The sequence below is a fragment of the Heloderma suspectum genome, chromosome 2, assembly GCF_057233095.1.
Source record: "Heloderma suspectum isolate Gila_16-S chromosome 2, 16-S_ref, whole genome shotgun sequence".
NCBI classification, from domain to species: domain Eukaryota; kingdom Metazoa; phylum Chordata; class Lepidosauria; order Squamata; family Helodermatidae; genus Heloderma; species Heloderma suspectum.
In genome coordinates, this window is record NC_139459.1 from 169985607 (window position 1) to 170002294 (window position 16688).

General features: G+C 47.9%; 1 protein-coding gene across 1 annotated transcript in view; it reads right to left on the bottom strand.

Annotated features, from left to right (window-relative positions):
- Positions 1-16688, bottom strand: part of IQSEC2 (IQ motif and Sec7 domain ArfGEF 2) — a 182915-nt gene that overhangs the window by 23779 nt on the left and 142448 nt on the right. The window contains exons 3-5 of the mRNA XM_084835934.1: positions 8788-9079; positions 6749-7147; positions 3195-4078 (exon numbers count right to left, since the gene is read on the bottom strand). Coding sequence (XP_084692060.1) covers positions 3195-4078; positions 6749-7147; positions 8788-9079 — 1575 coding nt within the window. The remainder of the gene's footprint in view (positions 1-3194; positions 4079-6748; positions 7148-8787; positions 9080-16688) is intronic.

Below are 16688 nucleotides of genomic sequence, written 5' to 3' on the forward strand. Positions count from 1 at the left end.
TCAAAATTGGGAAAGGAGTACGACAAGGCTGCATATTGTTGCCCTGCTTATTTAACTTATATGCAGAGTACATCATGAGAAATGCCAGGTTGGATGAATCACAGGTCGGAATTAAGATTGCCGGGAGAATTATCAACAACCTCAGATACGCAGACGACACCACCCTAATGGCAGAAAACGAAGAGGATCTAAAGAGCCTCTTGTTGAGGGTGAAAGTGGAGAGTGCAAAAGCTGGTTTGAAACGCAACATTCAAAAAACGAAGATCATGGCATCTGGCCCCATCACTTCCTGGCATATAGGAGGGGAAGAAATGGAAGCAGTGACAGATTTTATTTACTTGGGCTCCAAGATCACCGCAGACGGTGACTGTAGCCATGAAATTAAAAGACGCTTGCTCCTGGGGAGGAAAGCTATGGCCAACCTAGACAGCATAGTAAGAAGCAGAGACATCACCTTGCCGACAAAGGTCCATATAATCAAAGCTATGGTTTTCCCAGTAGTAATGTATGGCTGCGAGAGCTGGACTCTAAGGAAGGCTGAGCGCCGAAGAATCGATGCTTTCGAACTGTTGTGCTGGAGAAGGCTCTTACAAGTCCCCTGGACTGCAAGGAGGTCCAATCAGTCCATCCTAAAGGAAATCAACCCTGACTGCTCATTGGAAGGACAGATACTGAAGCTGAGGCTCAAATATTTTGGCCACCTAATGCGAAGAGAAAACTCTCTGGAAAAGACCCTGATGCTGGGAAAGATTGAAGGCAAAAGGAGAAGGGGACGGCAGAGGATGAGATGGGTAGATAGTATCACCAATGCAATGAATATGGATTTGAGCACACTCTGGGAGAGAGCGCAGGACAGGAAGGCCTGGCATGCTATGGTCCATGGGGTCACGAAGAGTCGGACACGACTGAACGACTGAACAACAAAGGTCTCATGTGCTCTTGTGCAACAGCTCTCATTAGTTACAATGGGGCTCACAGAGGAGAACCCCCTGATGGATTGCAGTCTACTTCTATTAACGTGAGGGGGATGCCAGTTGGATGTTCTGCCTCCAGCACGGAAGCATCTTAGGCTGGTCTCATCCCAGATAAGTCTAAATCCTTATCTGCCAGGCAAAGGATTCACAACAGGGGTAAATGAGCAGGGGTCGTCTCCTGGGGAGACAGGGCGCAGAGCTCTCCCAGCTTGGCACTTCGCCCCGAGCTCTCAACATGAGTCATGACTCCAGCTGGTTAATATGATGTGAAGGCTGTCTCCCAGCCCCCCAGAGCCTGCCTCCTGCATCCTGCCAGCGAAACAGATGCTGCCTTGCTCAGTAGCAATTAAATCACCAAGAGCAACAGGAAGCCATGATCCGAGTCCTTCCCCCATCCCCTTTCTTGATCCAGAAGACCAGCGCGCATGGCCGAGAGCAGTGACCAGGCTGGGGTGGCTGGAAAGGAGGCTATTCAGGCAGGTATCAGGCGGCCTCTTTTAGACTGCCTGTGGGCCTGTACCTTTAAAAGCAGCCTGGCATGCAGGAAATTTAAGCCGTGAAACTTTCCCCAATATTTAGCTCAGAGGCGGGGAACCTTTGGCCCCCAGATGTTGCTGGACTACAACTCCCATCATTTCTGACCACTGGCCACGCTGGCAGAGCCTGATCGGAGTTGGAGTCCAACAACATCTGCCCACTCCTAATTTAGCTCTATGGCAAGAAGTGGGGAAAAAGTCACCAAATAATTTTCTGCCTGTCAGACTGATGTTGAAGGCACAGGAGCATAGCCAACAAAAAAGGTAGCAGCCCTTAGTAGAAATAGGCAAAGAAGAGTGAAAGCTGTAACCTTCCTGAGAGGTGAAGTGTCTGTTTCAACAATTTGAGGAAGGGGGCAGGGGAGGTGGCACATGACTATGGCAAGTGGGGGAAAGCAAACCTATTTGGGGAAACTGGAATTCAGTGCCTTGAATGCCCTGCATCCAAAGTGCACCGCCCCCCTATCCCAGCTGCTTTAAGCAAATGTTGTGCCTTCACCTCCCTGCCAGTATTCAAGAACACACAGCCCTTTCCTGGCCCAGAGAAGAAGGCAGTGGCAGCTAATCAGCTAATCTCCCTCCTCCTTCCACTGACTGTTTGTGCTAATAATCCTGGGTTCCGCCTGTTAGCTGAGCCAGGGAGAAGGGGGAGACAACACACAAAATGAAATCATTCTCGGCTGGAGGAACTGTGCCATCTTGATGATTGTACATTGCGGTTGCTGAGCAACTGCAACATGGTAATTATCGTCAGGGCTGTGTCTGCCCTGCCCCTAGAATATCCAAATTCTGCAAGCGGGAAAACCCAAACAATGTGATTGGGATGACTTATTCATTGTACGCCTATCTGTGCATATTCCCATTTTAGGATTTCTTCTGCTTCTGTGGTTTAGGCATTGAATTATTGTTATTTTGGCAAAACTCACAAAGGGGATAGAATCACAGAATCATAGAGCTGGAAGAGACCTTGAAGATCATCTAGAAGGGAACACATGGAACTGAAACCATGGGGACTAGGAAGTTGTTTTCCTGTATATATTTGAAGGAAAGCTGAGAAATGTTCATGCCATCAAATTCTGCTCCACGGTAAATGCTGTGTGTGTACAACCAACCCACACTATTGGGACACAGAATATCCAAAGGCCTGCTGATTTCTCACACAGTCAGGCTATGGGGCAATAGTTTGGGGGCAGTTGTCATAGAAGTATTTGGAAAGAGTGCCAGAGGGAGCAGCATCTTGGACAAATGCCCTGCTTGCTCAGTTGTACAGGCCCACTCGAAGGAAGAGGAGACGAATCTTCCACAAGGGAGCTGGGGCAGTGCAATGGAACACCCAAAGCCTTTGGAGAGGGCAGCTACAGGCAGCTTTTATATACCGCCATAGCCTCAGTCCCCAAGTCAAGAAAGAGCTCAAGGTCCCCTGGGCGCCATCTCCAGCGGGGTGGCTTATGCCTGCACAATCAGGCCAGCTCTGCCTAAAATATTAGGACCGGGGTTGGTGCTTCTGTGAACTGTGTTCCCAAGCCTCTTCCGTCTAACAGAGGCTGTTCCTAAAACAAGCCCACTCCTCCCTCCCCAAGACCCTCCAAAAGCTTCCGTGAAAATGCCTGTCCTTCTGCTGCCAACTCTTCCACAAGCTGCCGCTGCCCCCCCCCCCCCGCCACTCCAGGCACGCGTCTCATACTTGTTGAAGAGGTTGAGGCCAATGCGGTATTGGCGCCGCTGCACGATGTCGTTGTTGAAGGCGGGCGAGTCCCAGCTGTGCCGTGTCTCCCGCTGGTAGGTCTGTTTGCAGGGCGCGCCGGGGGCTGAGGGGGCGGCTGGGGCGGGCGGGGGAGGGTCGCGCAGGCTGTCACGGGAGGAGGAGCCCGAGCTGCAGTTGATGGTCTCGTTGGAGTTGGTGGTGCTGTTGAGGCTGTCGTTGTCGCCATCAGAGTTGTCTGGCGGAGGAGGGGGGGGCAGGCGGCCTGGGGCCTGGGGGGGTGGCATGGGGAGAGGCGGGGGAGGCTGTTTTTGTTCAGGATGGTAATGTCGGTGCGGGTGTGGGGAGCGGGCGGGCCCACCGGGGTGCTTGAGGGTGCCGTGAGGGCTGCAGCCGTCCTGCTCAAACATTAGGCCCCGGCTGAGGGAGCCTCGGTCAGAGCGGTCGCTTAGATCCACCGAGCTGTCGCTGGGAGGTTCGATCGTGAGCAAAGGGAGGTGGGCACCACGCAGGCGGTAGTCCCGGCATTCCATACAAGGCGTGCTGCGCCGGCTACCACCGCCCCCATTCTCCCGGCTGTCCTCCCGCTGCGGTCCACCCCAGTACTCTGGCCGCGGGGGTGGCGGAATTGGCACTCCTGCGCTGGGCTCGGGAGGCTCCGTGCTGGGTGGGCGCTCCAACGAGAGGGGCGACGTGGGGGCTCCTTCATCCAGATACAGCGTGACATCACTGAACGAAGTGGCTGCGCTGTCGCCCTGCTGCTCCTTGGACTCGCTCTTCTCCAAAGTGGGGCCCCCTGGTACCCCCTCCTGCCCTAGCGGGTGACAGTTCAATGCTTCGTCAATTGACTCCGCCAAAGACTTCACCTGTTGGGAGGCACAGAAGGAGGTTAGCCAAGTTGGATTCTACTCAGGGCTGTGTGTGCTAAAGAAGAAGAAAAAGGGCGGGGGGGAGTGTAACAAAAACACTGCACCAAGGAAATCCACATTCTATGCTCTGCCTGACCTAAGCCAATGTGTGCACCTATTTGAGAATCAAAGCAAGCTTTGGATAATATTTTATGACATATACTACAGTGGCAGAAAGGCAAGGCAGGTATTGAATCAAAGCAGAGAACATCAAGAATTACAGAAAAATTGTGATTTCAGCAATTTACCAAAATCAGTAAAACACAGCAAAAGAAACATAAAACATGATTTATTTGTAGGCTGTAGTTATTGGTTTCCTTCAAGCTAGAACTCTTTAGTACTGCTGAGCCATTGCCTCTCTGCAATTAGCTGGAAAAGGAATTAAAATGGGGGTTCAACACAAGCATTTGATATAGCACTATATTATCCAGCACTGCCTTTTTCTGTGGCCAAAAAACTCTTATAATTTTTGCTTACAAGTCCTGTTCAGCAAAAGTCTCCTGCAACGTGAATTAAATGTTTCCTCCTTGCAAGCTCTATCTGTTGTATTGCTTCCTGTTAGCATTGAATTAATGATGAATTGCCCTAAATTTAGTAACCTTCTGTTCCCTGTGCACGTGCGCGCTTGTGTGTGTGTCTATTACTGGCTTCCTTCCATAATTTTTTTTTCTTTTATAGCAAAACAGCAGTACTATGCTATTAAAAGAAAGGAAATAAATAACGGAAGGAAGCTAGTAATTAAGGCCTTCACCTTTTGCAGGGAAGAGAAGTTGACTAAACAGGGAGCAATTCATTGCAAATTCTCCCAACTGTACAAAGCAGGAAGCTATAACAGAGAAAGAAGTTGCAAGGAGGAAGGTTTTAGTTAAAGGCACAGTTGCCCATAACAGCCTCAACAGCATTTTGCCTGTCCACAGTGGACAGGCAAGTGTAATTGTGTGTTACTGCGAGAGAGAGAGAGAGAGAGAGAGAGAGAGAGAGAGAGAGAGAGAAAGAGATGGCAAAAAAGCTAGTGTGAATGCAACTTTGGGACCTCTAGAGTTGTAGGAATTCCTGTTTTAGCATACCGAAATGAAGAGTGAATGGACACAGAGAAGGGTTTGCACACACACACATGCACGCAAATACATGCAATTTACATGGGTCTCCATTTGTTTTTTCCCTTATTTTGTACACTTTATTCCAGTTTTGTGAACAGCCATTTGCTTATGGCGAATAGAGATTGTCTCCAGGTAAACAGGTAGAGACCTTTTTTATAAATTGGATGAGAAGGAGCTGTTTTGAAGCTGTCTATGTGCCACCTCATTACCCGAGAGCCTGCTCCATGACCCTGCTGCCTCTCTCTCAGCCCTTTTCTGAATGTTACCAGGTTTTGCCCACTTGTTTTCAAGCCTGTTTCTGCAACTCAAAGGGCTAGAAACTGGTGCTTCTTAAAATGAAAGCCAAGAAGCTCAGGAGACTGCTTTCTGCACCAAGGACTGGTATTTGCACTTGCCTGGTGTAATCATGGAATTGCAGAACACACACAGCCCTGACCATACCACCCTGTGGGGGAGAGGTCTTAAGTCAATGTGAAACAGCAAAACCTAAATACAAATGGCACGAAAATATATTCAGCTTAACAGTTTAATAAACTTTTATTTTAATAACATTTAAAATATGTTTCATGTCAAATGCTGAACTTGGTTGGTCAATCATCCCAGTGCCTTTACACTAATCATAATTGTTATTAATATGACTCTCTAAAGCAGGGATAGTCAACGTTTTTGGGCCCATTGGCAAATTTAGCAATTTGAAAAACCATCCTGGGCAGCACCACAAAATGGCTACCATGTGAGGCATGGCTAGTCACAAAGGACAAGTTACCTGCCCAACAGGCAGGGGCAGGATCTGCCAGAACACATTATACAACTCCTTTGAACCCACAGTTTTCAGTGCCAACAGAAACCTATTTCACAGAAAATAAACTCTTCTTCTCCCGTCTCCCCTGCCAGCCAACTCATTCCTCCTTATTTCTTTCTCTCTCTCACTCTGGACCACCACCCATACACACACTCCCTCCAACTCTCTCCCCCCACCTCTCTCATACACATACCTATACACACACCTCTCTGTCTCTCTCTCACACACACACCCAATCTCTCTCTGTCTCTCTCTCTGTCTCTCTCTCAATAACAGACACACCTCCCTCTCTTTCTCTCTCATGTCCCGCCCTCTCTCACACAAACACATACGCCTCTCTCTCTCTCTCATACACAGATCCAGTTGCCTCCATCTATCCTCAGTCCATTCACAATCACACACACACCATGTATCCATGATTGGGGATGACAGGAGCTTTAGCTGAACCCCTCTGGAGGGTGACAGGCTGGGGAAGGCTGGCCTAGATCAATGGAAGTTGAAGTCACACTGGCAGTAAGGAAAACAGAGGGGATCTGGAAAGGGCTGAAGAAGGCTGAATGGGAGCCTTGAGGAAGCAGCTGGAGGTCATGGCAAAGCTGGGGAGGACCAAAAGGAAGTGCCAGAGGGGCTATGAAAAGGTCCCAACAGGGCCAAGGAAGAGGGGACTGTTTCAAGGGGCCCAAGCAAGAATGGCCTGGACCAGGGCAGTTTGGACATGGCGCCTACCTGCTTGGAGAAGGAGTCCTCGAGCTCAGTGATGTCATTGCAGAAGCCTCCAGAAGAGGAGTGCAGGGAGCCAGCGTCCAGCCCGGCCCGGCAGGAGCCACCGTAGGGAAGGCCACGGTCCAGCAGGTGCGGTCGAGCAGTAGCCATGGTGCCTTCATCCAGCGAGGCAGGCTTGCCTTCAAAGTACGGGGCATTCTGGGCTTTGTCATACTCCTCAAAGGAGTACTGCATCCGCATGTTGGAGAGGATGATACGCCGCGACATGCGGCTCTCGGATGCTGAGCTCCGCAGACGCTCAAACTTCTTGTTCATGCGATACTGGCGGAAGGCCGTTTGGATGGTACGAGCTGCCCGCCGGCTCAGGAAATAGCCCCCGTACTTCCGCTCCAGCATCTCCACCTGCGGCGGGCAGCAGAGGAGGATCAGTGGGTGTAGGGGGGGATTGGCGGCAGGGATTCAGGCAAGAAGGTGGGAACAAATCATTGGGGTTAAAAGGAGGAGAATCAAGAGGTAGGTATGTAGCTGGGGAAGGACCCTACCAGTAAACAAGGTGGCAGGATTTTGGAGCCCTTGAGCAAGATGTCACAGTGAGCAAAGGGCCCCTACAGTGCTTTCATTTCCATCCCTTGGGAACATCAGAAGCAGCCTTATGCTGAGCCAGAGCTTTGGTCCATCCAGCCCGGTACTGTCTACTCCAGTCCTCAAACTTTTTGGGTCGATGGGCACATTTAGAGTTCTGGGAGAGTACTGTAGGTGCTCTCACAAAATGGCTGCCATGGGGGTTCCTTGCCTGTTCACAAAACACTCATTTCCCAGAAGGCAAACTAGTGAGGCAGAAAGAAAAAAAAGCAACTTGCCCAAGAACCTAAAAAACAGGACAGAGGTGGGGTTTGAACTCCAAAACACAAAAATACTCTTTTGAACCTAAATAAAGATGGTGCTGGAGGGCAGCACTTTGTTTTGCAGCAAGCTAGCCTTGCAGTTAAAAATTTAAATTTTTAAAAAATCTTCAAAATAAAAAAAAAAAACAAATCAGGAGGAACAGGGAGCCTGGCAGGTGACAAGAGTGGTGTCAGTTGGCACATTGGCAGACACAGTCCTAGGGACTCCAGGACTGCTCTGATCAGCAGTGTCTTTCCTGCGACTCAGGAAGAGAAGGGCCTTTTCCATCGCCTGCTACCTGGTTCTTTAACTGGAGATGCAGGAAGTGAAGCTGGGACCTTCTGCAGGCAAGTCAGGTGCTCTACCACTGAGCTGCGGCCCCTCCTCTCAAAATCCCACCTGGCATTCACCCAAGTCTTCCCCCACCCCACCCCACCCCACCCCAGTCCCATGTGTTCACACAGTTGCAGAGGGACTGGGATGTGACAAAGTTTTCTCACTTCATGTGGGGCGTCCAGATGGATACAAAGCCACACAATACTCTTCTTCGTCACTTCAACCTTCTCAGGAGCCCAGTGCAAAGCAAGAACGTTCTCCAAGCCTGCTGGATGTCTCAGGTTGGGTGGGCAACGCAAGAGACAGACTTGCACTGGCTCCAGCTTTCCTAGGCGTGCTGAGCCAAGTGGGAAAGGCAGTGAAGTTGGCTCAGTGGGCCTCAGAAGGCCTCAGTCCTGCAAACATCTGCTGCCAGTCATGGAGGCAAGTGGCATTCCTGAAATCAGCCTTCCCGCCCTCCAGGTATTCTGGGCTACAACTCCCGTTGTATCTGCTGGTCATGCTGGATGGGGCTGATGAGTGCTATGGTACAAAACCATCAGGAACGCACCAGGTCGGGGAAGGCTGGATTAGCTTATATAGGGCTCCTGGCTATATGTGGGGTTGGGGCCCTATCTGAATGTGTAACTGTGTTTTACCTGTTTTACATTATTTTTAAGTGTTTGCACGTTAAAGATTTTTTATTATGCTTTTATTATGTTGCATTTTTGGGGTTGCAATGTTTGTGAGCTGCCCACAGAGCTTTGGCTATTGGGTGGTACAGAAATGAAATAAATGAAACGGGAAAAAAAAATAATTCTGAGCTTCAGAGACCGATTTACCTTTTTGTCCTGAAGGTCTGTCGAGAGCTCATAGCTGTCTGACAGTGCCTTGGACCGCTTGCTCTCCTCCTCTTCCTGCTTCCTCAGCGCCACGCTGGCTGGCTGTAGCCGAGCTCGCTGGGCCCACGGTAGCCCTGGGGATGGAGTGTGGCAGACAGATGAGGAGGAGGAGGAGGGTGCCAAATCGTAGTGCTCCACCTTGCCCACCTCAGGGGCACAACGGTATGGAGGCTGGCTGCCCAGACTGTCCACTATGGTGCCGGCCTCACTTCCTGGCGGGTCTCCTTCCACGCTGCAGAAAAGAGAAAGAGGGTTTAAATAAAGGCCAAAGAATCTCGTACTGTAGTGACCTGAAAACACTGCACCCCATTGGCCTCATGTCACAAACTGGCTAATCAGCCACCGAGGGCCAAAATGAACCTGACACACAAGATCCAGGATTGGATCCCTTGTGGTTGTTTTTTAAAACTCAGAAGCAGCTGCATCCTTCTGCCAATATTATCAGAGTAGAAGCGCTGCTGGTGGGAAGGCTTTATCCTCCTCTAGCTGCATCCCACAGCATTCCTCTGACCTAACAAACATACACCCTGAAGGCGCTAGTATCCCTGCTGGGGTATCATGTCTGTTTTCTTTTCCCACTGGGGCCAACAGCAGCTTGGGGAGGGGGGCGATTTAGATCAGGGAAACAACATGTGGGGGGAAGGGTTTAAAACCGCCAGCACCGCAGATCCCATCAAAATCAGAGGCCACCCTTCCAGCTGCTTTTAATCTATTTATTTTTAAAGTTGGGAGATGCCGTTATAGGTCTCCTGTATCACAGCAGTTTTAGCCTTGAGAGGCAGAAGAATTTCCTGCTGCTTCCTCAGTGATCTTGCAGGCTGCGATTGGTTTCCAATCAGCCTTCTGACTGTCTGGGAGCCCTATATAAACTCTCTTGGAGTTTTCAAGATCAGCTCCCATCTTGAAAACTCTACTTTGCTCCATCGTCCTACCTTTGATCCTCACCCTTGATCTCTGGAAATTAACCTCAATAAGTGCCTCACACCAGAAACTGCTCCCAGACTGAAACCCAACAACCCAACCGGCAAATAGACTTGGGTGGCTTAATTGCAATCTTCTTGCTATGTAATGTAACTAGCTAGGACAGCCACATAAACCAGTGAACAGAGAGCCACTTTGTAAGTCATGTGGAGGCTGTGCCTAAGTTAGGATTATAATTTAGGGGTAGGCATGAAGTGTGAATTGTGCTGGATGTCACAGGCACTATCCAATAGGTGCTCATGATGACATTTATGCAATCACGTTCCAGTAAAAACAAATCACAGTCTCTCTCTCTCCCCCACTCCCCACAAGTTGGGGAAATAATTGCATGTCCCCAGCAAAAATGTTATTTCAGTTGGAGTGCCAGGAAAATGCAATATGCTTGAAAGAGATCTGGTCCTTTGAGCAAAGACGTCTGGATTCCACAAATTTAACAAGCAACAATATTTGTGAAGTATAAGCTGGCAGTGTGGAAAGAAAGAGACACAGGATTTTTACAGGGGCAGATAAAGAGGAAATGTTGTTACTCGTGCTATGTTGCCAAGATCAAGGCAGGCTGTGAAATCTAAGTCAGGGCTAACCAACTGCAGCTTTGCAGATCCCATATGGCCCACAAGAGAATAGTAGCCCTATGCAAATGCGGACACACTGCACAGCAGAGGACTGGGGCTATGCCAACCTGCCCACCACTTGTGTGAAGCAGCTAATGTTTGCATAGGGGTCTACCATACATACAACCCATTAAGCACAGGCTGAATTTCCACGATGTGGATACCTTGACAATGCTGTGTCCAGATGGCGCAAATGACATCAACGTGTACTAAGCTCTACGTGCAGCCATTAGCTCCAGTGTGCAAGTGGCTGGCAAGGCCAGAGCAGGGCATGTGCACCAAAGGTGTGGCTGGCTCAGTCACGAGCCCCCACCACACAGTACTTTTGAGCATCTGCATAGGGCTTGTCTCTTTTCCATAAGGCTACCTGAAGTTTTGGGGTATCTCGTTCTGCAGATCCCTGGGTGGTTTTAAATTGTTAATGAGAGAATAAGTACAAATGCTTGTTGTACTCATTGCTTTAAAAATGTTTTAGCTGGGTTCTGGGGGTTCTTCTAATTAAAGACTTTACACCAGGTGGGGGGAATGTGGGGTCCTCCACATGCTGTTGAACTGAAACTCCCATCTTCCCTCAACATTGGCTATGTTGGCTAGTGCTCATGGGAGTTGCGGTCCAACAACATCTGGAGGGCCACATGTTCCTCACCCCTGCTTTACACTTGCACACATACACACACACTTGGGAGCAAACACCCGTCTAATGAAATAGTTCCTCTTCCCACACTACATCGTGACTTTGAGTAAGCCAAATCTCGGATACCCCAAGCAGTTGGGTGCAAAAGAGCACGCACACATGCGCGCGTGCACACAGTTTAAGAAGAAAGCCATACATGATTTAATAAAATGCATGCCATGCCTACTCCGTTGCAAAAATCCTGCACAACTTGTGAGCCACCAGGCTGAACAAAGTCCACCAGCCATGTACTGTGGCTTTTGTGAGGTGCTTGGCAACTCCCTGTTTTGAAGGCTTAGGCAAGGAGCAAAAAGCACATTGGTGACTGAGCCCCTGGTGAGCAGCAATATAAGCCCAGAGGGTCACAGGTTGTGCAGCTCTAGGACACAGAGAGAGGAGGGTGACCTAAGGCAGTCTTCCACAACCTAGTGCTCCCCAAATGTGTAGAATTACAATTGCCAGCATCCCCAGCCAGCATGCCGGAAGCTGTAGTCCAACACATCTGGAGGGCACCAGGTTCAGGAAGGCTGTTTTAGGGTGAAATGCAGAACATGATGAGATTTCACATTAAAAGACTTCCACGGACTTGCATCCTGTTTATTATCTTGGTGCCCAAATATTCAGATTGCTCAAACAATATTTCCTGCAGGGCTGCAAACCCAATTAAATAAATTTTAGTTGATTAACTGACTAATCAATTAATCAACTAATTAAATTTAAATACATTTGCACATGGGTCTAAACAATTTTCTCAGGGAAGAAGCATACTCTGTTTTCAGTTAATCCATGAATGTGTTCTAGCAGGCCTCATTTTAGAGCAGGCATTCCTTTCTGTGTGTGTCAGAGAAAAGTGGAAATGCCTCTTTTAAGATGCCACTTGCTATCTGCAGTTATAAAAACTTGCATTAAAATACATTCATAATTTGCTACCAAATTAATTGGAGGCATCTTTTTGTCAACTCAAGTGTTTTTAATCTATTAATCCAATGGATTAAGCAATTAAGTACTGCAGCAATAATTTCCTGTCCTAAAACTCTGGTAGATGGCAGCCAGGAATAGCCCTCTGACTTCAATAATACCTTTGGCTCTACAGCAGCAATTTTATCGCCCTTCAAGAATCCTGGACTTGCTACAGAATCCCAGCACATTGTAAGGATTCTGGGGCATACGTTCCGTTTCTGCAGCCTTAGTGCTTGGGCCTAGCTACTGCCCAACATGAACTGCCAGCCCTCAGCTTAATTTCAAAAGCCCAACACCTGGAGGTGTTAAGAGGTGTTAAGTCCTTTTAGTTAAGAGATGCCAGGGGACTGAACCTGGGACCATGTCCGCATAAAGCATGTGCTCTACCTTCACGCTACAGCCCTTCCACCGCCACCACCACAGTGCTGAGGGAGAACTGGGCAGCCATCATTTGGGGGTCTTCTGGTTCTCCAGGGACCCTTCTCTGCACAGCCACTGACAATATTTAAACAAGACCTCTCTTGCTACCAAGCAGCTAAGACCAGGAGCCGCTTGGGAGCCCCCGTCAAAGTTTACCATGACCCCAGCAGCTGTGCAAACAGATGGCTACCTATGGTGAAGGCCAGGGCTGGCCCTACCATGAAGCTATCACCTCAGGCAGCAAATTTTGGATGCCATAAGAGGGCGACAAATTATTAGTGATTTATCTTGTTGTTGTTACTGTATTTCTACTGTCATGGAGGGGGAGAGATGCTTAGGGCATTTTCTGCCACATGTACCAAAACAATACAGCTAACTTTGGGCACTATGTACCTTAACTTGAGTGGGTGGGCGGGCACCATTTGCTTCTCTGCCTCAGCCAGCAAAATGTCTTGTGCCGGCCTTGGTGAAGCCCATCTTCTCTGGATGTTTGAGGCTCTAGGGCTTGAACTGACCTGGGCCTGAGCCCTAGCCTACTGAGCTATCCGGGACAGGGTGCGCTCAGGCCTGCAGGCAGAGAAGGAAACAGGGCTGTACAACATCAGCCCTTGCAACTGGCAGGCAGCATGGTACCTCTGGATAGGCCAGGCCTCACATCAATCAAGGGACCCACACATCAGGTTCCAGCTTAAGCCCTAGTTCCTTTCAGCCACTAACTTCAGAGATCCTGGACTGGAGAATACACAATCCAGGTCCACATGTAGGAACAGAACCCACAGCTCTGCCTGGCCCCAATACCAAGTTTCAAGGTGGCTACGAAGGGGTAACAATGGCAACAATGGCCTGGTGTGATGCAGATTCCCACCTCCTTCCTGCAGTTACACAGGCACTGCATAGTAAGCTTGTATGTGACTGCTGTGTTGCTCCCAGCTGCCTCCTGGGATCAAGCCACAGGACTAAGTCATATCCCCAGACTGGCCAAGCCTAACTGGGCATTGATGGCTAGCTACCCCAAGAGAGCAAACCACAAGGCAGTTTCACCATGCCACCACAAAACTACTGAAAGCAGCAGGACACATTTCAAGGACTGATGCTAAAGGACATTTTAACAACGCGCACAGTGCAATTAACATGGAATTCACCAGACCTGGTGAATGAGCAGCACACAGTGCAAACATTGTCATGAAAGGATTCCCTAGACATACAACAGACTCTTGCGGGTGGGGGGAATCAGAGCACATCACAAGGTTCACTGTGAGAAAAAGGACAAGAAGCATGTAACACACTTTTGAAAATCACAAGAGTGATTAACAGCGCAGGGTTGCTCTGAGGAAAGAAACGGGCTGCTGTAGTAAATGATAAGCATCCAAAACATATCATCTTGATAAACACGCACATACACATGCCATGTTTTTTAAAAGCACAATAAATGTGTTTTGGAGTGTGAACACCTTTAGAAGCAATACACTTAAAAAAAAAAACCCCGAAAAAATCCAAAGGATGCAAGCAATATATTATCCCCCCAAATAAAGTAAAATAATTAAGTGTCCAGTATGGAGGCTACAGAGGAAAATATACCACTGAGAAAGGCAAACGATTACCACTGTGGAAGACAAGGAGAAAACGTACAGTGTGCCGGGATGCAATGTGCCATCAGGGCATCCATGCTGACCCTCAAACACTGGTTAGCTTGGCAGATACTGTTGATAAGCCCAGGAACAGAAAGTGGTGGAGGCGAGTTCTAATTCTCCCCTCCTTGTTAAGCCTTTTTCATCAGCTGAAACAGCAGCTTTGAAGTCTGGCTTTCCGAGCAGCTGCAAGTTCAAATCCCAGCAGAGCCATTTTCTGCCTTCGCTTGGTCAATGTGGGGAAAAAGAAAGACACTTCCCCTGTCATCAGCAGCTGCATCCAGTGTACCTTGCCTCAACACACCTTCACATCCAACAATCTAGACACATTCAAGCCGCACTCCTTCCTATCAGGTTTCTGGGCAGTATCCCAGCTCAACGGATTTCCAATCTCCAGTCCTTTAAATACCCTTCCTTCTCTCTCTCCCCGCCCCGCTGCCCCGCCTGAAAGGTTTCAACCAGAAACAGAATGTTCCTTTACTTCCTCTCTCCAAATGTTATGGGGCTGAGAGACAGCAGCTGCTGCAGCCCACCCCAGAGGCGGCTGCATCTTGCAGAGAATTGAAATTCCATATGGCCGGGCTCCAGGCATGATAAGTTCCCTCAGACGTGAGATGTAATGCTTGGGGCCATGTGTCAGGCTGACTTCCCTGTTCTATTGCTAGGAGGATGGGGGGTGGGGTGTTGCCCTAGGACACTTCAAACTCTGGATTGCACCTCCTAGTACGATGGCACAATGGGGATTATAAACTGTTGTTAGTCTTCCCCTTTCCAAAACACACACAGATCCTTTCCAGACAACAATAAAACCCAGCTTTTATTATGCCGGCTTAGATCCAGCACTAAGGGACGCAATCCTATGCATGTTTAGAAAGAAAAAAAGCTATGCTGGCTGGGGAATGCTGTGAATTTTAGGACTTTTATCTGTCTGAATGTGCATACGATTGTGCCCTAAATTTGCTTCCTCATAATGGGCGCTGGGATGGGGGTGCAGGCAGGGATACAGTTGATTGGCGTGCGGATTGAGTGTTTGCTGTTATTTTAAAAATAATAATGAAGAAATGTATCAAAGGTGAGACTCGGCTACAAGGGAAGCAAGTAGCCTTGTTGATGATCACCCTTTTTGTTGCACTTAAAAGGCTGCATTGGCTCTCCACTCTTCAAGCCTCTAAAGAATTATTTTTAATGACCTTAGGAAAAACCCTGAAAAGGTCACAGAATGATGCGGGATGGTGTGGGCTCTCTTTGCAAAGTGACGTCAAGACACCACTGAAGAAATTCAAAGTGATTTTCAAGCAAGCACATTCCACACCATATTCACCATCACTATAGATGCATTTGGTAGAGGGATAGATAAAAATCACATTTTCCCAGCAGTGAAATATTGTGGTTTGCATACTGGGAAAATGTGATTTGCCTGCAACAGATGTCTGTCCAATTGATATCTGGAATTCATGTAATAACTGTGCACTTATAATAACTGTGTTGTTATAAAGTTAGTAATAACTGTGCTTCAAAAATATTTCCAGGGGAAAGCTCTCGCTCTCTGGGAGACAGAACATGGTGGAAACAAAACAAACCTTTCCCAAGCATTTATATGTCAATATGTGCGTGTGTTTGCACATATTCTCAATTATCCAACATTTTAATTTTTGTTGCAGAATATCAGGTTTATTTTTATTTACAAGTCACTTTTCTGTTAAAAAATGCTGAAAACAACTTTTGGCACTGTGGCTAGGTGAGAAATAAATAAAGAGCAGGAGGATAGATAAGCATTTGGGAGATGAGAGGAATAGACAGCAGTGCCACAATGTTTAACTGATTAATTGCTTATTATTTGGGCAAAAAGCAGGCAGCATGATTATAAAACTGCAGATGGGAAACCTCATCTTAAAAGAAGCATTCACCCTTCTCTCACACACAAGAGGAATGCTTCTTCAAAGATGATAGCTTCCATGATAACACATTTACACATCATCTAAAAATAGAGAAAGAATGCTTCTTACTTCAGAAGTATTGTTTCCATATGCAAATGTATACAAATTTAATTGATAGACTAATCAATCAACTCTGAAATGTCTTTTAAATTGGGCTTGTAGAACTAATAGGTAACCTTGCAGGATGTGGAAACTCCACGCCTCAAAGTTGGAATCTGTTTGCATATTTTTGAAAAATCTCTACAACCATGAGGACTAGAAACCCCTTTTCTGGAAAATGAATAAAAAAAAAGTGTATATCCTCAGCCATGTAAATACTGTGCCAGATAAGGCACAGAATTATAGAAAACATATACCCCTGTTTTACACAATCCTGTCAAGTCCATATTTCTGCTCCCCAAATCTGGTCATGCAAGAGCCTAGCAGCTAGGCCTTCCTAAACTGAGGGCTGCTGGGATTCAGACAACAAATGATTTCCTACATGGAAAAAACTAAGATCATGGCATCTGGCCCCATCACTTCCTGGCATATAGAAGGGGAAGAAATGGAAGCAGTGACAGATTTTATTTTCTTGGGCTCCAAGATCACCGCAGACGGTGACTGTAGCCATGAAATTAAAAGACGCTTGCTC